At 42.2% G+C, this 23,504-nt stretch overlaps 1 protein-coding gene across 3 annotated transcripts in view; it reads left to right on the top strand.

Moving 5' to 3' along the window:
- Fam168a (family with sequence similarity 168 member A) overlaps positions 1-23,504 on the top strand; it is a 142,564-nt gene that overhangs the window by 105,362 nt on the left and 13,698 nt on the right. The window contains exons 3-5 of one of the 3 annotated variants that reach the window (XM_021197765.2): positions 9,325-9,405; positions 14,381-14,407; positions 19,788-19,913. In XM_021197765.2, coding sequence (XP_021053424.1) covers positions 9,325-9,405; positions 14,381-14,407; positions 19,788-19,913 — 234 coding nt within the window. The remainder of the gene's footprint in view (positions 1-9,324; positions 9,406-14,380; positions 14,408-19,787; positions 19,914-23,504) is intronic. The other 2 variants (XM_021197775.2, XM_029534802.1) reach the window with 2 other exon arrangements.

Consider the following 23,504-nt stretch of genomic DNA (forward strand, 5'->3'; position numbering starts at 1 on the left):
AACACTTTCTAATTTCTAACTCTGAGGCCAGTTTGCCTTGATGCCCAAACCAGACAGGTATATTACAAGAGTGGGAACTAGTATCCCATTGGACACATGTAAAGTTCCTCAACAAAACATTCTATTTGAGATGCTTAATGTGTTCCACCTATTTGTATTCAACTAGATACTAGTGTCTGAATATCTTTTTCCTTTTCTCCTCCCTAGTCAACTAATTTTTCTCTCTCTGAATTGCTTGATTAATTCTATTAGATGATTTTGATTTCTTGTTGAGTGATGTGAGCTTTTAGTCTGCATATCAGTCCTGTGTGATATGTATTAAAGTGTCTTGTTTCTGTACTCTGCAATTTTCTTTTGTCATACAGACTTTCAGATTTTTGATCATTTAGATTTCTCACACATTTCATAATTGTTCCTTTTTGTCTTATCTAAGAAGTACTATTTTCCTACACAAGGTTTTGATTTGTACATGATTTTTAGTTTGAGGGGTCTCGCTGTGTAGTTCAGGTTATCTTCCAACTTGCAGCTGTCCTACTCCAGCCTTTTGGGTGCTGGGAGAGGAATATACCACCAGGCTAAGGATTTTATTTGTTTTGTTTTGTCTTCTGAGACAGGGCTTGCTCTGTAGCTCAGGAGGCTTGACTCTCAGTTTGTAACCTAGGCTGGTCTTGAACTTGGTTCTACCTACTGCAACCTCTTGATTGCTCAGATTTATAGGTGTGCTTGTTTTATTTCTGAAACTGGAGAAGATGTGTAGGGAAGGGGAGATATAATTTATTTGGGAGGGACTATGTTTTATTAAATATGAACAATAGTTTTCCTTTTGCTACATCTCTTTAAATAGAATAATGAAGTAAAATAGTCAACATGGGAGTGAAAAGAAATTTATGGACTAATCCATCAATTTGTAAAACTGACATTGTTCTTTTAGCTGTTTAGAAAATAAATGAGCCGAGATCAGAGGCCATTCACCAACAACTTTTCATTGTTGAGTACTTCTCAAGTGCTTTAGCATATAGCGGGTGAAAAAGAAGGAAAGGATGTCCTGGTTCGAGGTAGAATAACAGGCCATCTGCTTTCTATTAAAATTTCTTTATTCCAGTGGATAAGAACTCTAGAGCTATTTTTAGATTGTTTAAAGAATTTTCTCCCTGAGGTACAGTACACATTTGGCCTTCTATACTTATTTACCTAGAACAATTATATTTTGAATATCTAAACAGACCATTCTCCTCTGAATATTTTAGTGGTAATGATAGTATTGTCTCTATATCAGAACATGACCATTTAAGCCTGTCTCTGGGTTTACCAGCCTCTCAACTGAGACTTGGAGTGAGTGATCAGCAAGTAGTTGGCTCTTAACCATGGCTGACCATGCTTTCCTTGAAGATGTAAACTGCTGTAGCACCGCTCAGCACTGGGGATCTTTTTTTTTTTTTTTTTTTTTTTTTTTTTTTTTGAGACAGGGTTTCTCTGTACAGCCCTGGCTGTCCTGGAACTCACTTTGTAGACCAGGCTGGCCTCGAACTCAGAAATCCGCCTGCCTCTGCCTCCCAAGTGCTGGGATTAAAGGCGTGCGCCACCACGCCCGGCTAGCACTGGGTATCTTTGTCTTTGCTGTTTCCTTAGGGCAGTAGCTTTGCACTGAGCACTCATAGTTAACAAACACCCTTTACAGTTCCTCCACAGCAGTAGTTTTTTGTTTGTTTGTTTGTTTGTTTGTTTTGGTTTTTCGAGACAGGGTTTTTCTGTATAGCCCTGGCTGTCCTGGAGCTCACTCTGTAGACCAGGCTGGCCTTGAACTCAGAAATCCTCCTGCCTCTGCCTCCCAAGTGCTGGGATTAAAGGCATGTGCCACCACACCCGGCCACAGCAGTAGTTCTTAACCTTCCTAATACTGTTAACCATAATACAGTTTCCTAGTTTATGGTGACCCCCCCAATCGTAAATTATTTTTGTTTCTACTTGATAACTGTAGCTTTGGTACTCTTATAAATATAAATTTGTAGAATATCTGGTATCTGACTTATGTGAAAGGGTTGTTCAACCTGCAAAGAGGTCACAACCCAAAGGTTGAGAACTGCTGCTTTTAAGCTTGCTAGAGCCTGTGTGAGGCTGGGTGGGTGGGCCTTGAATCCCACATTCTGGCTGCCTGTGATTCAGGTCTGGTGAATGGGGCCAAAGCCAGCACTGCAGGACTTTGCCTGTTAGGTCTGGCCTATATTCTCACCTGTCTACCCTCTCAGCAGCCTGGCTTCTCAGCTAATACGAACCTTGGATTCAGCTATTTTTCTGAAACTGACAAATCAGATTCGATTCAGTTTACTATTTTTATGTGTTGATATAGGAAATAAATCCTGCAAAGCCTGCATTTGGGATGTTTTCCATCTTCTTCTGTAGTTTCTCAGCACACTATACTAAAAATGAGATTTTACTATCAGGATCAGACTTATACAGACTCTGCCTCTTAATGTCTCTGAGTCCCTCTCATCTTTAGTCCATTTGAGTTGTTCCTTTGGTCTACAGCAGTGACTTCCTATCGTTCTCTGATCTTCCTGTGCTGTTTGTCATTTATTTAACTGTAGTGTACTTTTCCATCCTGCATACATAGAGTGGATATCTTGACTGGGGAGATGCCATTAGGAACATGGGCTGCTTTTCTGGAGGACCCAGTTTCAACTCCTAGCACTCACATGGCAGTTCACAATTATCTAATAGTAATTTTTTATTTTAACAATATAGTAATAATAATAATAATTGGCATTCCAAAGACTCCAGTCCCTCTTCTGGCTTCCTCCGACACCTGGCATGCACATTATACACAAACATGTGCAGGCAAAGTGACTCTTATTCCAAGTACCTAGCAACCTCTTCCCATTCACTTTCAAGCTAAAAGATTTCTTCACTATTTTTCACTAATAGCTTAAACTGTTACCAATTCTCCCAAACTTGTTTTCATTTCCTCATCATTTTGATGTGTTTTGCCTATAGATTATTTTAGATGGACCATATTATTTCCCCATTAGACTTGGATTCTCCGGAAAGGAGGTGCCTAGTACCATGGTTGGTACAGAGTAAGCATTTGCTAGATGCTACCTGTGGTGGTACTGGTGGTGATGGCTATGGTTGCATTTGTTTACTGAAAATACCTGACAAAAGCAATTTAGGGAGGAAGGGCTTATTTTTAGGATATCAGTTCCAGAGTTCAATCCATCATGGTGGGGCCAATTTGAGCAACAGGAGCATGAGGTAGCTGGTTACACGTATTCAGTCAGGAAGCTGAGTGAGATGGATACTGATTATCACATTGCTTTCTCCCGCTTACTCACCCAACACTCGGGGTAGGACCCCCTCTTCACTTAAACCTTTCTGGAAATATCCTCCTAGACACACTCAGATTTATTTCCAAGGTGATTCTAAATCTAGTCATTGACAGTAGACATTAGCCCAAACAATGATGAGGAAGTGCAGAGAAGATCTCGTTACATCTTCATTGACCATCATCATCAGAGTCTTGGCAGGTCAGTGCAATTAACTTTTTCTTTCAAATCACAAGGGAATACAGCAGCAGAAAAATGAATCAGCCAGGAAGAAAGTTTTAATTGTTAAGGAAAGGGGAATTGAAATCTGATCAGAGGTGAGTAGCCAGGAGGAGGCTAGGATGAGAGAACTGCGTTTTATAGATTTGTACTGGAATGCACATCTCTGGGAGGCTATTTGAGAGAAGAGGGAACAGACCTGCTGTGAGGATAGAATTGGAGGGAGGGGATGCTCAGGGTACGATTCTTCAAGTAAAGAATTCCAGCCTCTAAAACTCTCCAACAGGACTGACTGCTGGAGAGGTTCTTAGCATCCCATTTGGAAGAGTCCCAGTAATACTTGGGAGGCAGAGGCAGGTGGATTTCTGTTAGTTTGAGGTTAGCCTGGTCTACAGATAGAGTTCCAGGATGGTCAAGGCTAGAGAGAAACTGTGTCTCTGTAAAAAAGAAAAAGCAAGAGGAGGGGGAGGGAGGGAAGGAGAGGGGAGAGGGAGGGAGGGAGAGAGGGAGGGAGGGAAGGGGGGCAGAGGGAGAGAGAGAATGAATGAATGCCAGCAGAGGCTCTGTTACATTTCTGTTCTGATGGCAAATTGGACTCTTCTCCAAATACCTCTTCCAACTCTGCAATTTAGTGCTTACTTGATACATTTCAATAATAGAAGCATGACATGTGAAGTCTGCAAGTGGGAAACAAATAGCCTTTAAAACAAAACAAAGGGGGCTGGAGAGATTCAGCGGGTAAGAGCACTGACTGCTCTTCTGAAGGTCCTGAGTTCAAATCCCAGCAACCACATGGTGGCTCAAAACCATCCGTAATGAGATCTGATGCCCTCTTCTGGTGTGTCTGAAGACAGCTACATTGCTTACATAGAAAAATAAGTAGATCTTTTTTTTTTTTTTTTTTTTTAAACCCTCTACCACCATCACTACCACTATCAAACCCCAGAAGCATCTTTAAACAAATTGACCCTCCAGCCAGGTGTGATGCTGCACTACTTTCAGTGTTTGGGAGGCAGAAACCACTCTTGTCTACATAGAGAGCTCCTGACAGCCCAGGTCACATAAAGAGACCCTTTTCTCACATACACATCTCCCCAGGAAATGTAAAAAAGAATCGGCAAGTGAGCAGCAGTCAAATCTAGAGGTTTACACGTTGGCTATAGGAACTGTCTTAGTTAGAGTCACTGTTGCTATGACGAAGCACACAATAAGAAAAGTAAAGGGTTTAATTGGCTCACACTTCCATATTGTTGTTCATCATAAAAGAAAATCAGGACAGGAACTCAAACAGGGCCGGAACCTGGAGGCAGGAGCTGCAATCAGCACACACAGTTTGGAGCAGAAGAACGTCATAATCTTATTTATGTTTGAAACAGGGCCACTCTGATGGTTATATTGAAAGGCAGCAAGGGTGGAGAGACAAGAGTCCAGCTGAGAGCAGATGGCACACGCCTGGCAGTTGTGAACATGGGACTCAGACTAGGGCAATAGTGCAGAGTGGTAAGAAGGTGTTCTGAGAAATTTCTGACATATTTTACAATAATATATCCAGTAAGACAACCAAGCTCAACTCACTTTAGCAGTGTCTAAGTGCCTACCTACCTATTCCCTGCAGCTTTTAGAGGTTCATTGGTATTCTAATGGTAGAAAGCTGGTTTCAAAAGTCAAAGATTAACTCCCTAAATCCCTAAAAGCTTCTTTGGGATCTGTAAATATTGGAGCTTAAATAATGTATCTTTGTTAATATGCTGTTACAGAAATCCTTTGAATTCCAAAGAAAATCCATCACTCTACCTTGATCTGTTTCAGAATTGAAGTAGCCAGCTTGTCAGTTAATTAGCAATCTAGAGATGTGCCACTTCTCGAGAAGAATGTCAGGGAATATAATCCGGGAAGCTAAGTGCTCCAGTCTCAAGAATGAAATCTGTATTCAGCTTCCTGTAAGAGACTGTGTGCCACAGACAACCATGTTCCTACTTTGTCGTTTCAGATGACTTGCTTTAGAGGAAATTACAGGCTCATCCTTTAATGTTTTTTATTTTATTTTTATATATTTGTTTATTTTGTGACAGGGTCTCACTATGTAGCTCTGTCTGTCCTAAAACTCACTTTGTAGACCAGGCTGGCCTAGAATTTATAGAGATTAACCTGACTCAGCCGTCTCCCGAGTGCTGGGATTAAAGACACGTACAACCACATCCAGCTAAATCCTTCAATGTTGCTCATTAAATTATTATTTAATTTATTTCTTTTGAAGCAGGGTACCCCAGGCTGGCCAAGAACTCATTGTAGCTCAGGCTGGCCTGAACTTCATAATGTTCATGCCTCAGCCTTCTGAAGGCAACATAAGCAGAAGTGGTAAGAAGTAGTAAAATACTATATATATTTTTAAATGTGTGCCTTCTCCCACAGTGTTTGTGTTTGTGTGTGTGTGTGTGTGTGTGTGTGGCATATGCAACTATGTGTGTAAGTCCCTAACACTCCTTTCTACCCTTACTGTCCTAGTAGTTTTATGTGTCAACTTGACATACCCTAGAGTCATAGGAGAGAAGGGAATCTCAATTGGGAAAATACCTCCATAAGATCCAGCTGTAGGGCATCCTCTTAATTAGTTATTGATGGGAAGGGCCCAGCCCATTGTGGATGGTGCCATCCCTGGGCTGGTGGTCCTGGGTTCTATAAGAAAGCAGGCTGAGCAACATATGGAGCAAGCCAGTATTCAGCACCCCTCCATCGCCTCTGCATCAGCGTGTGCCATCTGCTCTCAGCCGGACTCTGTCTCTCCACCCTTGCTGCCTCTCAATACAACCATCAGAGTGGCCCTGTTTCAAACATAAATAAGATTATGCTGTTCTTCTGCTCCAAACTGTGTGTGCTGCTTGCTTCACTCAGACTGAACCCGTAAGTCCTCACAGGAGCCTGCAAGGCTCTATGTGAACTGTAGGGCACATTCTCTTTCTGACTCTCCTTGCTGCTACTGTGCCCTGTTTATTCATTCCAGGCACATTGGCCTCTTCAACATTCTCCAGACATATTCTCTACAGACAGTCCTCTGATAGTTAATATTGATGGGAAATAGAATCTATCTAGGAGACAAACTCTTTGAGGGTGTTTTTAGACTGGGTTATTTGAGGTGAGAAGACCTACCCTGACTGTGGATGGCATCACAGGATCTTGGTCTGAGTAAAAGGAAAAATCAAGCCGACCACTAGCAGCAGCACCTCCCTGCATGCGCGTGTGACTGGTTGTCTTATTCACCTGCTGGCATGATTTCCCCAGTGAAGGACCCTACACTCAAACTGAGCCAGGATAAGCCTTTCCTGAAGCTGTGTTTCTGGGATATTTTGTTACAGTAAAGAGAAAAGTAACTATGTACTTCTCAGTGTAGGGCCTGGGCCCTGAGTGGGTTTGTTTTTTTCTTCAATTGTTTTGTTTTGTTTGATGCTCTGCTCTAAAAGGCTTTTCCTATACTGTCGATTTGGTTGTCACATATTTCCTTCAAGCCTTTTGGTTTGGAGCCTCTCAGTGTGTTTTACCCAGATTATTGTTTAATAGATTGCAGTGATCTAACTGTAGTGCACCTCTAGTGTTCCTTTTTGGGGAGGGTGTGGAGTTGAGACAGGGTTTCACTACGTAGATCTGGCTGTCTGGGAACTCACTCTGTAGACCAGGCTGGCCTCAAACTCAGAGACCTTCCTGTCTGCCTCCCAAGTGCTAGAATTAAATGTGTGTGCCAGCACTGCCCAGGCATTTCTGCTGTTCTTACCTTGCCTGAAGGCTTTCTTTTGTCCACACTCTTGACTTCGTTTTGATATTTATCCCCTGCCTGTTCCAGCCCCTTTAAAATATAGCCCCATGAGAGCAAGCCTGTTTGCTTTATGTACTGATACAAGTCTCCAGTCCAGTGTTTGACACAGAATAGATACTAAGTATGTACTGAATGGATGAACCTTGGGACTAACCCAAGAACTCTCACTATGAAGCTGGTGGAGTGTCTCACACATGCAGCCCCAGCAGGGATTGGCAAGAGGCTTATGAGTTCTGGAGTAGCCTGGGCTACCCTCATCCTCGGGAACAGCCAGTGCTCTTAACTGCTGAGCTATCTCTCCAGTCTCTGATTTTACTTCTTTCCGCTGTCTAATTTTGTGAGCAGCAAAGAGGTTGGGTCAGATTTAAGTGACTGTGCTAGTCCTTTCACACCGGAGAGCCAAGCAGCACTGGCAGTGAAGGCTGCCTGCCACTCTAGCTGGTGGGGAAGGGGAAGAACTTGCAAGTAAAAAGTTTTAAAACCTGAAAACAAAACAAAACAAAAACCTAAAACCAAAACCTTTGAAACACCCCTTTTCAAAATTATATTTATTTTTATGTAAATAGTTGTTTTGTCTGCATATATGTCTACACATCATGTGTGTGCCTGGTACCCACAGAGACCAGAAGAGGATGTCAGATCCCCTGAAGTTATGAATTGTTGTGAGCTGCCTTGCGGGTGCTGGGAACTGAACCCAGGTCTGCTGGTAGAGCAGCCAGTGCTTGTAACCACTAAGCCATCTCTCCAGCCCTGACTCTGATTATTTCTATAGAAATGAATTGTAGACATCACTATTTAGACGTAGATTAGATTGAATACCAGTGAGGACTAGAGGGTTGGGAGGAAACAGTGGTTTACAAAGTAATGACTTGAGAATGGTAAGTTTTAGAGACATAGAGGACAGTTGTATAACACTAGAAAAGTAATGAAGTGTACTGAATTGCTCAAATAATATGCTAGCTATTTTTCTGATCACTGTACTTCAGAGAAGTAACTTATTTTAGTTCATGGTTTCAAGGAATGTATTTCATCATGTCCATGAGGACGTGGCCTTGTGGCATGCTCTGTGAGGGCGGAGCTTGCACTTGGTCACATCACAGCAGCAGACAGGAAACCAAGATGGGACGTGAAGCAGAGCCAAGTTATAAGGTGTGCCCCAGGTGCCAAACACATAGCCTACGGAGGGACAGTAAGCATTATAGTGACAACAATGGTTAAAATGACAAATTTTATATATAGTACATTAGAATTTCAACAACAAAACAGTAGGGCTGTTAGCACATTAGAATTTCAACAACAAAACAGTAGGGCTAGCTGGGTGGTTCAGTGGATTAAGGTCCTTGCCACACAAATCCTTTGACCTGAGTTTGATGTCTGGATTCCACATTCAGCAGAAAGGAGAGACTCAGCTCCACTAAGCTCTTCTCTCACCTTCACATATGTGCAGTGATATGAGCATCTATGTACGCACACATGCACACAAAGAAAATCTTTTTAAATAGATTTATTTATTTATTTATTTATTTTTAGAAAAGTGAATATATTGAAAACTATCTGAGGGCTAATGAGATGGCTCAGTGGGTAAAAGTGTGTGCCTTCACAGGCATGTACACATAAAATATGATAATAATAAAAGAAAACCGTATGAACAAAATAGTTGTCAAAACTGTTGTTGCTGGAGGGGTTGCCTTTTGGGAAGAGAGTAGTATTGTGGCAGGAATGTGACGGTCAGTTTAAGTTTTACAATATGAATGTCTATATTGCTTCTACCATCCTAAGTAAAGAGACAGGCATGCTACATGTATTGCTTTTTAAAAATAGAGTTGCACTATTTTGTTACTTTTCTCTTGAAATTTGAAAGCTGTTCATGTATGCAGTCAGAAATAGTCTGTGAAGAGACTGAAAGCCAAGCTTGTGACTTAGATCATTTCTTAGCCCCTTGTATAAGTAACTGAGGCTTTTCTTATGTCTCTGTAGGTTACCCCACAGCGTACCCGGCAGCTGCTCCTGCCTACAATCCCAGCCTGTACCCGACCAACAGCCCCAGTTATGCTCCAGGTAAGCAACAGGTGGGGGCAGCAGCAAAGAGGGTGGGCGTAGGCTTCCATTTGTAACAACAGAATCACCATTTGGCCCTTCTCTTTACTTTGTCCTAGAGTCAGCCAGTTCTGGCTTGATTCTCTTTGGAATCCCCCCTGGGAACTGGGGAAGAACAGTGTCTGGGTGGGAGTAGGAGAGAAATCTCCTTCATTCTCTCTGGGACTTAAGGGTGGCCCCTCTCTCCTCTGCTGGAATGTATGAGACGTGCCTCCACATCTTAGAATCACTTCATCCTTCTCAAACCTGAGGCTGCCATTGGGAATCCTTCTCTCTCTCCTTCTTTGTACCTCCCTCCATTTCCCATCCCTCTCCTTCCCTCCCTCTCCTTCTGGGGTATAAATTTGGAATAGAGTGAGAGACTTGCCACCAGAGTAAAGAGCCTGTGTTCAGGCTGAGACAAGTTACATGTTTTTCAGAAGACATATAGCACTTGAACAGAGAGATTGAAATGGGCTTGAAATCCCGAAGGAGGTGCTAGGCATGATGGTGCATGCTTCTAATCCCAGCACATGGAGGCTGAGGCCACAGTCTGAGGTCATCCTGAGTTCATAGTAAGAAAGAAACCATAATAATAATAATAATAACAGCAACAACAACAACAAAACAAACCTAAAGAAAGAAAATATAGGAAAGTTTTTTTCCCTCTTGTTTTTGGGCTAGGACCATTATTGTTTTTTGTTGTTGTTGTTGTTGTTTTTGTTTTCTTTACCATGGTTCTAATCCCTGGGCTCAGTCTGTGTTAACACCCAGGAAACATGATGGGGAAGGAGTGGGCTCTATGGTTAGGAAGTCTTCCTCAGTTTGAATTGGTATTAGCCTTCTCCCTAGATGTACAGCCTTGGCCAAGGTACCTCACTTCTCCAAGATTCACATGTAACTCTGTACCTCAGGGTCGCAGGTGATTATATGAGTGAGTGTTATAAAAAGAACACATATCAGAACAGAAGCAGAATCACATTCTACCTGGAGGTAAGAGTAGGGGGAATTCACAAAGGAGCTTTCAGTAGAGACTTGAGGCAGAAGTAAGAGGTGCCCTTGGAAGCGCACAGGGGAAGAGAGTCTGATACAGGGGACAGAGCATGGTAAAGGCACGGTGGAGGTGCGGAACTTGACACCTGAGTCTAGAGCTAGTGGGAATGCATAGACTGAGAGGGAATGGATGAATCTAAGCCACAGATTGCAAGCAACCAATTTGGAAAGGCCTTAAATGTCACATCCTCCTTCCTCTATTTTCTTATTTAGTGAATATTATGGGATTGAAAAGCCCCCAGGAATTCTTTATTTCAACCTCCCTGTGGTCAGGACATCCTGGAAAAGAGCTGTTTTAACTGACAATAATTTATATACTAGAGCCTTTGGCAGATTTCCTGTTCCATGCTTTTCTGAGACAATCTGGAATTTGCTATACAGTTATTCTCCTTCTTCTGGGGTGTTTAAGACAGAACAGAACATGGGCTAAATTTATAGACCTATATTTGAGCCCTGGAATTACTATCAAATTACACACATGCTATGAGGTTATAGTCAGCCCCTTCATTTATTTTTCTTTGGCCTGTTTGTACAGCCACAAACTATTCTAGGCAGACATGGTGGTGCACATCTATCTATCTATCTATCTATCTATCTATCTATCTATCTATCTATTTATTTATTTATTTATTTATTTATTTGGTTTTTCGAGACAGGGTTTCTCTGTGTAGCCCTGGCTGTCCTGGAACTCACTCTGTAGACCAGGCTGGCCTCGAACTCAGAAATCTGCCTGCTTCTGCCTCCCAAGTACTGGGATTAAAGGCATGCACCACCACCACCTGGCTCCAGATGTTTCTTAAGTCAGCCAAATTAACTACCATGATTGATGTTTATATGGTGTGTATTAAATAGTTTATACAAGCCTTACTCTTTCTAGAAGGTACTGTAGGTAATGCTCCCTTGAAGAAGCCACCATTACTGTCCCGAAAGAGTTAAGGAGAACAGTGACATGTGGACTAATGTCTATTTCCTTTAATCAGTAAGATACGTTATTCTCCTGCCACAAATCTGTAATAATAAGCAGCAACAGTATAAAAATTACACTAATTATCTGATAAAAATAATCAAATCAGTGAGTTGTATCTTAAAAACTAAGAGAACATTATGAAATATCACAGTACATAAGTGATTTCAATCCAAGTACTGTGAAATCTGTGAATGGGCTTTGTCACCCAGCCTAAAATAGAAGGAGTTGTGAGTTGTGGCAGACTTTCCGGTGAGGTCATGAATACAGAAAATTTATTGTTGCCATAGTCAGGAATCCTAGTGACCTCACTGGCTGTAGTCAGGGAGGTGGGGAGCCTGGGAAGCAGTGACACAGAGAAAGGAGAGCGATGGATAGCGATGGATAGCATGGTAGCATGCTTTCCAGAGACTCAGCTGAAAGAAAAGAGAACCAAAGGCACAGTGAAGAAGGGATGTGCAGGTGAAGGGGCATCCGGGTGTTAGTGGGATTCAGTGTGCACTGAAGGCATCTGAGAGTGAGTGGGATTATGTGTGCACTGGTGGGAGGGACGAGTACAAGACAGTCAGAGATGCCAGAGTCGCATGGAGCTAGGCCTCCCAGCAGCTGCGGTGGCAATGAGGACTCTGATGTTCGTTTTCTTTCCTCTTTTGGGAAGTTGAGTGACAGGAGGTGGAATGCCTACAGTGCAGGGTGGCTCAGGACTAGCACTCGAGTTAGTTGAAATGGAACCTCTAACAGCAAGCTACCTTCTCAAGAGTATTCGGCACTTGTGGGAAGAGATATTAGGATTATTTAAGGATCAGTTTGGCAAGTAGCTGGCAGAATAAGGAATAAAATACTGCTATTAGTCCAGGGATGGTGGTAGTGCATGCCTTTAATCCCAGCATTTGTGAGACAGAGGCAGGTGGATCTCCATGAGTTCTAGGTCAGCTAGGGGTACATAACTGAGATGCTGTTTCAAAACAAAACAAAAAACCAAAACTTCGATTAATTCAATGTTTCATTTGTGTCAGCAACAATTTGAAACTCTTTATAGATATTAACTTGTTTTATAGTACACAAATTGAGTACTTCGTTTTTCCCAATTTCTAATTGGGAAAGAAGAAACTTATTGAAATTCAGCAGCTAGATCTGCATTCTGGCATCCTGCCGCTGCACCAGAACTCTTAGCCGCCTGTCATTGCTGAGGCAGTGGGCAGACACTGAAGTGTTAGACAGGAGCAGCCGGGCTAGAGAAGAAGGCAGTGTGGAGAGGAGCCTGAGACTGTTAAAAAGGTGGCAAGTCTGGAAAGCTGCTGCTGTGTGTAGAATGTTACATTTCAATACTAAAATAAAAAAGAAGTCTCTACCTAAGGATTAGTGCTTTAAAAAGTCAAGACACTTCTAAGCTATGATTAAAGTAAGCCAGACCGTTTACTCAGAAACCCAAATCCACAGTAAGGGACAGTACTGGTGTATTGTGTTAGAAAGCCCCACACTGGCCAGGCAGACCTATTATCTCTGCACTTTGGAGGTTGAGACAGGAAGATCAGAGTTCAAGGTCATCCTTAGCTACACAAGAGTTAAAGATTATCTTGTACCCCATGGGAGTGCCTGTCTCAAAGAAGCAAACAAAAAAACAGGAAGTAAGGGGGTAGGGGAAGGAGAGGTATCAAACTGGAATTAACCCTGTTTCAAACGTTCATGTGACATTTGAGACACACACATGCTCATGCACACACACTCAGCACTATATTGTGTGCTGCTTACCTCTACCTTCATAGGTCTGACGGTTACAGGGAAGTTCCTGTTATAGAGGCTCAAGGTCAGAGGGAACAATATAGGTGATTCTCAGCATCTTGCCAGAGCTGGCCATTTGGGATGCAGGGTGGTGCCTTCAAGGAGCCAGGCACTCAGGTTTAAATTTTCTTCCTTACTTCAAGGAGACCAAGCAATTGCTTGGAGAGACCCTATTTTTAGCAGCCTTTGTGCTCCTTAGGTACATCTGCCTAGGATACAGTGGAAAGCTCACTCTTTCATTGGTTCTGAAAAGCAGTGTACTACCTGGGCTTCTTCCCAAGTGTTTACCAATTTTAAGGATCATATTTAGGTATGTAGCCTCACAGGAGGCAAGAGCTAGCCAAGAGATCTTTTTCAGAATCCAGGGAGCAAAGGGTTTAACATATTCCTGATAATGTAACTTGAAAATGAAAGAAGACTAAATAGGAAAATAATGTCCAAACTCTCTTGTAAGGAGCGTGTTCTCATCTCTGTCTCATTAGAGTTAAACTATATGAAGTATATATAAAGTTCTCCCAAATTACAAACCTGGGGGAAAGTAGAGGAAATCTCTGTGCAGGCAAATTACAAGTGTACCTTTTTACCTTTGTCTTGTGAGCTAGAGTTTCTTGCCTCCAGTTTAGCTCAGAGAGGATCAAGTAACCTTCAAAATTAAATTTAAAATGCCATGTATCTGAGATTCAAACCCATTTGTCTGACCCCATAGCCTTGCTCCTTCTACAGCACACCTCTCCTAGACGGAGTGTCTCTATGTTGGATCTAGTTCTTTGAGAGGCCTATGGTGGCCATATCTCCTGAGCCTTCATTTTTTTCTTCATCGTAAAGCTTTCATCATGCCTGAAATCCCTCCACAGTTCTTGGGAGAATTGAAATAGTCTTAATATAGACAAGCAGAGAGCAGGACTTACTCCTGTTCATATTCAGGCAATTTCGGGTCACTTCTCTGGGAGATCCTACAGCATTCAGAGAGGTTTCTCTGCAACAAATAAACTTTCCTGGATGGCAAGTCTGTCACCCTTTCCAGGGGGAGGTCCTTCCTGTCCTCTACAGTCTCTGCCTCTTATGGAGCCTGGGGAACAAGTCTGTTGTAGAACTGCAGTATGTACAACTTTGCAAAGATTCTTAGTGGTAATTTCAACTAACGTTTCTATCCAACAGAGTTTCAGTTCCTGCATTCAGCTTATGGTAGGAGAGCTATTTTTCCTCATCTGTATTATGGCCTATGAATGTGTTATCTTGTAACAATGGTAGATTCCCTTTCCTTTCCTCCCCAAATCCCATCTCCTAGGCTTGGGCTCCCCCAGGTGGCCTAGCAGCAGTTCCTATAGCATGCAGGAACATGTCTGATGGTGCAAAATCATGGGTTGGAGACACACATGAACCATTCCCATAGGACAGCAATGAAGGATCATGGCACTAAAAGGCGTTTCACACCCTAACCTGGCTGCCTGATTCAAACAAATGAAGGAAAATTCTAAGACCTGTGTGTGGTTCCTCTGTTGGCTTAATGGTAGGCTCTGAGGAGCCCCTTGATTGTACCTATTAGACCCTAAAACACCAGTCAGATGGCCCCAGGATCAGATTTTCCATTGCCATTAGCAGTCTGACATGTTTGAAGACCTGGTTGACTTTAGATACAGTCTGTTACCTTCATCCAGATCTTGAGCTCTGGCCTCACTTTCAGAGCATTTTCCTAGATGATGAAAGGTTCGGGCCAAGTGTGCCAGTGGGGGAGGGATCCAAGTTGAGTTCTCTGGGCAGTGTGGACTCCAGGCCCAAGGCACCACAGGAACTTGTGGGCACCTGTGAGGGTCCCAGCGGTGTAACTTGACTAGGTCCTTCTTGTCATAGACAGTAAGGGACCATAGGAGAGACTCGCCACTTTTACCACACTCACCTGGGCTGCTTAGGGTATTTTTGTAAAATCTTTGAATGTTTTCTCAACTTTTAATCTTACTGTTGGAAAGCGAATGTTTTTTATACATGGCACATCTTTCAGAAGATGAGCTGTGAAATTTCTTTTGCTACTGCTGTGGGCTGTGTGATCTTGGGCAACTTGCTAATGTCCCCAGGCCATAAAGTTTTTCATGTCACATGATTTCAAGGTCTTTTTAAATGCCAACATTCCATTCTCTTGTAATTTTTATTATTTCAATAGTGCTAGCTACAGAACTGTTTCACTTACTGTTTATGCGAGGCTACTTTTTGTGAAATCAAACAAAAAACCCTAAAAACTTAGAGAAGGATACATGGTTCCGCACCCTTCTGATTAGAACAGCAGTCCTCAACTTGTGTTGGGGTTTCACAAGGCTCACCTAAGGCCATCAGGAAACACATATGGATTATAACAGCAGAATTACAGTTACAAAGTAACAATGAAATAGTTTTTATGATTGGGGTCACCACAACATTAGGAATTGTGTTAAAGGGTTGCCACATTACAAAGGTTGAGAACTACTGAATTAGAAGGTCTAATAAGTGTGGATGGAGTGATTCACAATGTGTTCTGTGCCAGGCCCTACATTGGCCCTGTGAATATTCAAAGACCAGGAAGACAAGCTCCCTATTCTCTAGAAACTCACAACTTATTGGGGAAATATTCAACCAGGGACAGGAGCCTCTAAGACTCACAGGAACTAGGATAGCCAGTTATATGGGATGGTGTGGTAGAGAGAGGGCAGGGTGAAAGACTTCATAGTAGAATGGAGACTTTAGTTCATGACTGATTACTTAGTATATGTGTGCCAGGTGGAATGTGGAGAGAGATGCTGAAAGGGCTAGGAGAATAGACCAAACCATGCGGAGTAAAGCCCCTTGGCATACTTGGAGAGTGATGAGCAGTTTGTGCACAGTGGTGTGGGTTGATTAGAGAATCAAGGGAGATTTGTGAGTCAGGAAGAAGAGAGTGGTTGAGAAGTAGGACCAGGATATACAACCACCAGGCCCACCCTCAGTGACCTACTTCTACCAAGGCTGTGCCACCTAAAGGTTCCACAGTCAATCTTCCAGAATATCACCTCTAGCCAAAAGACCAAGTGTTTAGACTTGTCAGCCAATATAAGACGTTTCAGTTCAAACCACAAGATTAGACCCAGGGAGTCTCGAATACAAAGAGTTGAATCTGTAGCCTTTAGGTAACAGAGAAACATGGGATGTTTTTAAGAGACCAGTGTGGCTATTACTTGGAGGTTAGAAGGGACAACTTAAAAAGACCAGGCCTAGAGCATTTAGAAGCAGTTGATGTGGCTAAGTAGGAGGAGATGAGAGCTTGAATTGGAGTTGGCCATAACTGTAGGAATGGAAGCAAAGGGCTACCAGAACTAGAAACCATTAAGACTGGTGATGTTATCAATACTGTGAAGCAACCGGGGAATGATTAGTACTGCCAGTTTACAATACAACAAAAAGGAAGCTCAGGCAAGTAAGTGACTTGCCCAAGGTCTCACAGCTAGTAAGTGGCAGAGCCCAGGCTAGATCTCATTTCCCAACTCAGTACATGGTTCAGGATGATGGTCCCTTGCTGCCTCTCTTTGTAAATGTGCTTAACAGATTGTTCTAGTGTCAGAGGGCATGAGGGTCCCATATCCAGGAAGTGAACAACTCAGCAGCTAGATCTCGGCAGGCTCACAGGCCTCCACATGGTTCTGCTGTGTTTATTTGTCTACTCTCTGTCCTTTTTACACATCTATAGCAATTACATACATTCTTAAGTGGATGGCTTAATAATGTTTTCATGTGATACACCTGTAATTAATGATCACTTAATTCAAAGGATAGAACATTTTTAGGAAGTAGTTCCTTTTTGGTACCCCAAAACAGGCCTGCCTGACGAGAGCTCTTTCTATCTCCATTCTACTAAGAGTTTCAGTTGGCATTGGCTTCGTCCAACAGCTGAGCTCCGCTTTGCTGTCACCATCAGAAAGGATTACTGTAGACCGGAAAAGAGACAGACTCATATAGTTAATGAGGAGGTTAAATTGACTGTTAAAAACTTACTTTAATTTAGTTTTTACATGTATCTATTTTTTTTAATTATTAACTATTCAAGCATTAAGGAAAAATACAGAAAATGCTACTTGTTTTCTGTATAATAAAACCAGAAGAAATGTCCAGTTTATTTGTAAAATGTAAAATTTAGCCTAAGTGATTGCTTAGGAAAGACAGTCAACAACACAATGACACTTGCTTCTTTCCTGATTGATCTGCAACATTATTTTACTGTGACATGCTGTCTTGTTCACTCCCTGGTTGCTGTGTGGCTGAGTTGCATCCCCAGTAGATCATAAGTCCCTTGTGTGCAGTGACGTAACCCACGTGTGTTCCTGTCCACCGTGGCATTCCCCTCAGTGCTGAGTGCAGTTAGGCCTCAGTACTCTGTGGCTAAGTTTGATTTAACTTCAGTTGTCACACAGTCCTTCAGGCAGTTGTCAGACTTCTGGCTTATAATGAAAATTATAACTATGCCCCACTCAGAAGGAGGAGGAGGAAAAAACTCAGAACAGAACAAATTGGGACCTCTAAATTCTCCAAATTGCTATGGCCAAATTGAGACCTTTTGGTTCTTGGTAGAGGCCTACTGAGCTCTTAAGGCATGCAATTGCTCTGTTTGACTTCTCAGAGCTACATATTTGACACAGCAGTAATTTGTTTGTGGATGGTTGTGGCCTCCAGCCACACTGGATGTCAGTCCCTGAATTTGGAGACATTGTGATAAGATTTTTGACACTAATTGGATCCTTTATTAATTCCTTTCATATTAGCATCCCACCCTGTAGAGACAGACACCCAAGGTGTTTATTTAAAGCAGATTCCCCTTTGCAAAAGCTCCATGCTGTCCTGGCTGTCTAGCAAGTGTTCTGGGCTCTGCATGGAGTTAGGCTGTCTCCATTTCTCTTGCCAGACTCTCCTTTTAGTGTCACTGTCCTGCCCATGATTGCCTTCTCATTCCTCAGCTTTTGCTGTATATACTGCAGACCGTTAATGCAAGCAGCGTCAGCCGATGAAGCTACCTACATTTTGACTTTAGTTCAGAAAAACCCAGCAGAATCCACAACCTTCCCTACCCATTATAACTCTGTGATGGGAGGAACAGAGATGTGAGTTGTAAACCAGGCAGCAAAGACACTGTAGAATCTCTGGAGGAATCTTTAGGGCCACCACACTTTCTTATTATGCTTCCCTGTCTTTCCTTACCCGCTTACTAAAATATTTCAGGTTCATCTGGTTGTTGTCAGCTAGCTCCTGTACTGTTCATATACTTTAGAATACTCTGTGTCCAAAACTTCCAACATCTTATTAGAATAGAAAAGTATTATAAAGAAAAAATTGATCATTTTTTAACCTTAAAATAGAAATTTGGATCAAAAATGTGTCTCCTCTGGTATTTGAAAGGATAGTTTCCTTTCCTTTTCTTTCCTTTTCTTTCCTTTTCTTTCCTTTTCTTTCCTTTTCTTTCCTTTTCTTTCCTTTCCTTTCCTTTCCTTTCCTTTCCTTTCCTTTCCTTTCCTTTCCTTTCCTTTCCTTTCCTTTTCTTTCTTCCATCCTTCCTTTCTCATTTCCTTGTTCTTCTTTCCCTCCCTCCCTCCTTCCCTCCCTCTCTTTCTCTCTTTCTCTCTTTTTCTCTTTCTTTTTTCTTTTCTTTTTTTAATAAAGGCATTTTCCCCCTATTTCCTCTCTCCTTCCCCTCAGGATACCATGACGGTAAGTTTTTGAGTCATTCCCCACTTTTAGAACACTTAATGAAGTTTCTCAAGCTGAGCTTTGAGCTATCCTGGAAAGTATCTACATATCTCAATCTAATTTCTGTAACATACTACGTACCTACCCCAATTTTGACATGTATTTTCATGATGGCCAAAGGATCATCTCTAACTCATGAGGAGCTGTCTCAATTGGAGCATCCAGTACTGCCTGTTAGGAGATATTCAGACATATGCAAGAAGTATGTCTGTTGGACCATGGCTGGTATACAGAGGGGGTTGGCAAGGAGTGCCCGTTGCATTACTGATAGCAGAGCCACAGTGCTCAGGCTTTGAGGCTGCCATGCACAGCTCAGTCCATTAGAAGAGATGCTATCCCAGGGAGGCTCATGTAAAATGGTAGTTACTTGACAGTTTCTCTTTGGAAGCAACTCACACTTATTAACCATACCTCAGATAAGTTTCAGACCACAGGAAATTTTTTAAAAGACTCAGTTAATTTGGCCCACCACACTGCCAAAGACTTCCAGGTTGCTTCATGTTAATGAGAAGGTGATAGAGGAATATGCTATAAGTCTTAGACTAGAAGGTCAGGTGGAAAATGGCGATATTCAAGGGCATCTTCATGGTTTTTATCATAGGTAGAAAAGTCCCGAATCTTCATATTTAAATGTAGGTTTCCTTGGCTTTAGATCATTTGGAAGCTCACCTCAACACTCCTTCCAACCTACAATCCCATCCTGTGTGTCTGAGCAGACTCCTTGAGTTATGTTTCTGTCTAGCACAAGACCTTTGCTTTTGTGTCTGTAATTGGTGATGTCTGCTTCTTATTTCTGCCTAATGCCATTCTTGTGTCTTCCCTTAAGCCACTCTGCTGATGAAACAAGCCTGGCCACAGAACTCATCTTCCTGTGGCACTGAAGGCACCTTCCACCTCCCAGTGGACACCGGGACCGAGAACCGAACTTACCAAGCATCCTCTGCGGCTTTCAGTAAATACAGCCTGCCTCCTCCTATCCTGGTTCCCCTTGGTCGGGGCTGATTTGTTTGTAGCAAGAAAGGAAAGGGAATTCTTTTAAGGGACATTTTTAATGTAAACACTGTTTTAAGAGGTTCTCCTTCCTGCTCAGGCAAGAACATTGGACTTTGACATTCAAGAAAGATCTTTGATCATGTCTTTAACTTGAGGATACTACCTCCACAGCAGTGAGAGAGGAGCATTCCTGGGCCAAGAACTTGGATTTGTGAAAGGCTGTTACTGAATTTTAGGAGAAAGGACCAGGGCCCATTTGAAGACCTTGTGTATCTCTGAACAGAGGCAGCTCTTCCCATCCACTAGATTTCTTGACTTTAGCACTATTGGCATCTGGGCCAGATAAGTTCTTTCCTATGTGTGGTAGGATGTTTAGTAGTATCTATAGCCTCTCTCCATTAGATGTTGGAAACAAAGCACTGTTGTCACACCCAAAAATGTTTCTAGATATTCCTCTGGAAAAGAAAGTGTCTTCTATATAGGAAACATTGCCCTAGTTCATGTAAGCTACACTATGAGAACATGATATGATATGGACAGAAGCTAGCAGCCAGATTGGTCATGTTCATCCTGATGCTCAGTGGGGTAACTGATGTCACCTTTGCAGCCGATCAGAAACACAAATGACTCCAGGGAGGAACCTCATTTAGAAAGTACTAAATGGAAGAACTTGTGCCTGTGGCAATTGTCAGCCATGGGAATGGTTAGCTTTGGATATGAGGAGCATTAATATCGAATTTATCCAGCAGACCCTGGACAAGGCCATAGCAGGATATTGTAGGAAAATAACCTACTAGGTAGACTAAGAAAATTCATTGACTTTGTTTTCTTTTCCTTTAAATATCCAATGTGATTGCTTCTCAGCTTTTTGGTTGAAAACAAGTATAAACTGTCTAGTGTTGGAGCTAGAGATGGCTCAGCAGTTACGAGCACTTGGTTGCTCTTTTCAGAGGAGTCATGTTTAATTCCCAGCACCCACGTGACAGTTCAACAACCAGCAGTAACTCCAGTTTCAGATGACCTAGTGCCTTCTTCTGACCTCTTTGTGTACTAGGCATGAATGTGGGGCACATGTATGTACACAGGCAAATTCAAACACATAAAATAAAAACAAATCTTTAAAAATAAATAAATTAAATATCCAGTGTTAAGCCTGGCCAGGTGACACATGCCTGAAATCCTGCCACTCAGGAGGCAGAGGCAGGTGGGTCTCTCTGTAAGATAATAGCTAGCTTGGTCTACATAATGATTTCCAGGACAGCCAAGGCTTCATGGTGAGCCCTTGTCTTTAAAGAAACAACAACAACAACAAATGTTATTTTCTCCCTGTTGTCATTGTCCTTACCTGTCAGCATTTACTAATTCAGCATGGTGTGCCTTTGTAGATTCTGCTTTCAGAATCAGCCCCTCATTCAATCAAAATTTCATCCCTTTTTGAAAGCAGAATTTCAAAAAGGTAATATGTCCAATTCTGTATAATTAATATGGCAGCACAGCTGTAAAAAGATAACTTTCAAGCTAGGATTCTCATTCCTGATTCTTCTTGAAGCTGGTTTTACTCTTTCAAAAGACAAATGGGGTGAGCATGATAGCTTAGCACCTATAATCCCAGCATGCAAGAGGCTAAAGCAAAAGAATCACAAGTTCAAGGCCAGGCTAGGACACAGAGCAAGTTTTAAGTTACCCTGAGCTACACAGTGAGACTTGATCTCAAAAAGAGTAATGAGAGGGGCTGGTGAGATGGCTCAATGGGTAAGAGCACCCGACTGCTCTTCCGAAGTTCCGGAGTTCAAATCCCAGCAACCACATGGTGGCTCATAACCATCCGTAACAAGATCTGACGCCCTCTTCTGGAGTGTCTGAAGACAGCTACAGTGAACTTACATATAATAAATAATAATAAAAAAACCCACAGAAATATGCTTTTAAAAAAAAAGAGTAATGAGAGGAAGTGCAGCAGTAGGGGGCCTTGGGCAGTTGCTTCAAGTAGAACTGAATGAACATATGTAAACTTATATAATGTAAATTGATTTGTACATACTTCACAGATGTAGGTGAATAAAGGCACAGTTAACTACAGTGCAGCACAAAGAGACCTGGAGTGGAAGATAAAGGACTCTAGACTTGATTCTGTACAACCCTGGATAATTCATAGCTATGCTTTGTTTATTCGTCTCTTGAACTGTACAGTGGTGACCTTGGGCTAGGTCACCTTTAAAGTCCTTGCTAGCTACTGGACTCTGAGTCCCTCAGAACTTATTACCTAGATCCTTCCCACAAGACCCTCCCTTCTGGCTGCCCTCATCGGTAAGCTAGCTTTGCTCACATATTGTTAGAAATAATGGCCTCATTCCTCCCTGAGGCTGCCCTTCCTACAGCTAGGCAGTCTTGAGTACCTTACCTTCTGTGCTAAAATCTTCTAAAAGTCCAGCAGAAATGTCCAGTAGTCACACGTTGCTCTCCCCTCCTATACAGGCCATCAAGTTTCTAGATAGGACCAAAATGTATCACTTTCAAGCAAGTAATACATAAATGGATATAATTTTTTAATGGACTTGAGATTGACTGACTGACTCATGCAGGCTCACAGAGGCTCCTCTGAGCATTCAGATTCTGTTGCTTTTACATTCAGGACACTTTGACAGATTCATAGCAATTTAACCAATACTTGCTAAAGCCTGTTCATAATTAAGTCTCCCCCTTACTTATTCAGTGATTTATTGTTTAACTACCAACGAGGAGACATAGAGGTCAAGGCAAGATTCAGACATACAGCGTTGTTTTGTCCAGAAGTATAAATCTGATGATCAATAAACCAATTAGTGTAAAAGGTATCCTTGACATGAAGATCGATGTCTTTGAATGTAGGCGGGGCTCTACAACTGACAAAGATTTATGACATTGAAGCAGAGTTAAGAGAGGGCTACAAAGGCTTTATCTTGCTAATGTCCACCATGTCTTTATATTCTCCCATTTGTTAGAGCCTAAAACTATAGCTCGGAACCCGAGACAAACCACAGGCGGGCATCATAAACAAAACCTCTTTATAAGGCAGAGCTGGCACTTCCACTGGCAGAATTCCTTTGTCTCATGACACTGCCTTTAGTGAAATGGAGATACAAAGGCCAATATACCAGATACCCAAGATTGTATTTTAGAGACAGTTAACTCAGAAACAGCTCTACCCAGGGCAACATCAGCTCTGAGCTCTGGAGCCAGGTCTATGACTGTAGATAAGATGTGCAATTTTGAAAAAAATTACTGGATTTTTAAGTTACAGGTTCTTCCTCTGAATGGGAGCAGGTTGAATGTAAGCCTCAAATGTCTTAAGGGTACAGTATCCCAAAATCCCTACTCTGTGACCTTCAGATTTAGCATTCATTTCAAAGTAGCTAGGTCTCCAGGCAATGAGTTAGTTTTAAATTTACTTGAGTAAAAATCCATGAGATAGCCGGGCGTGGTGGCACATGCCTTTAATCCCAGCACTCGGGAGGCAGAGGCAGGTGGATTTCTGAGTTCGAGGCCAGCCTGGTCTACAAAGTGAGTTCCA

Source organism: Mus pahari, chromosome 1, assembly GCF_900095145.1.
Source record: "Mus pahari chromosome 1, PAHARI_EIJ_v1.1, whole genome shotgun sequence".
NCBI lineage: Eukaryota > Metazoa > Chordata > Mammalia > Rodentia > Muridae > Mus > Mus pahari.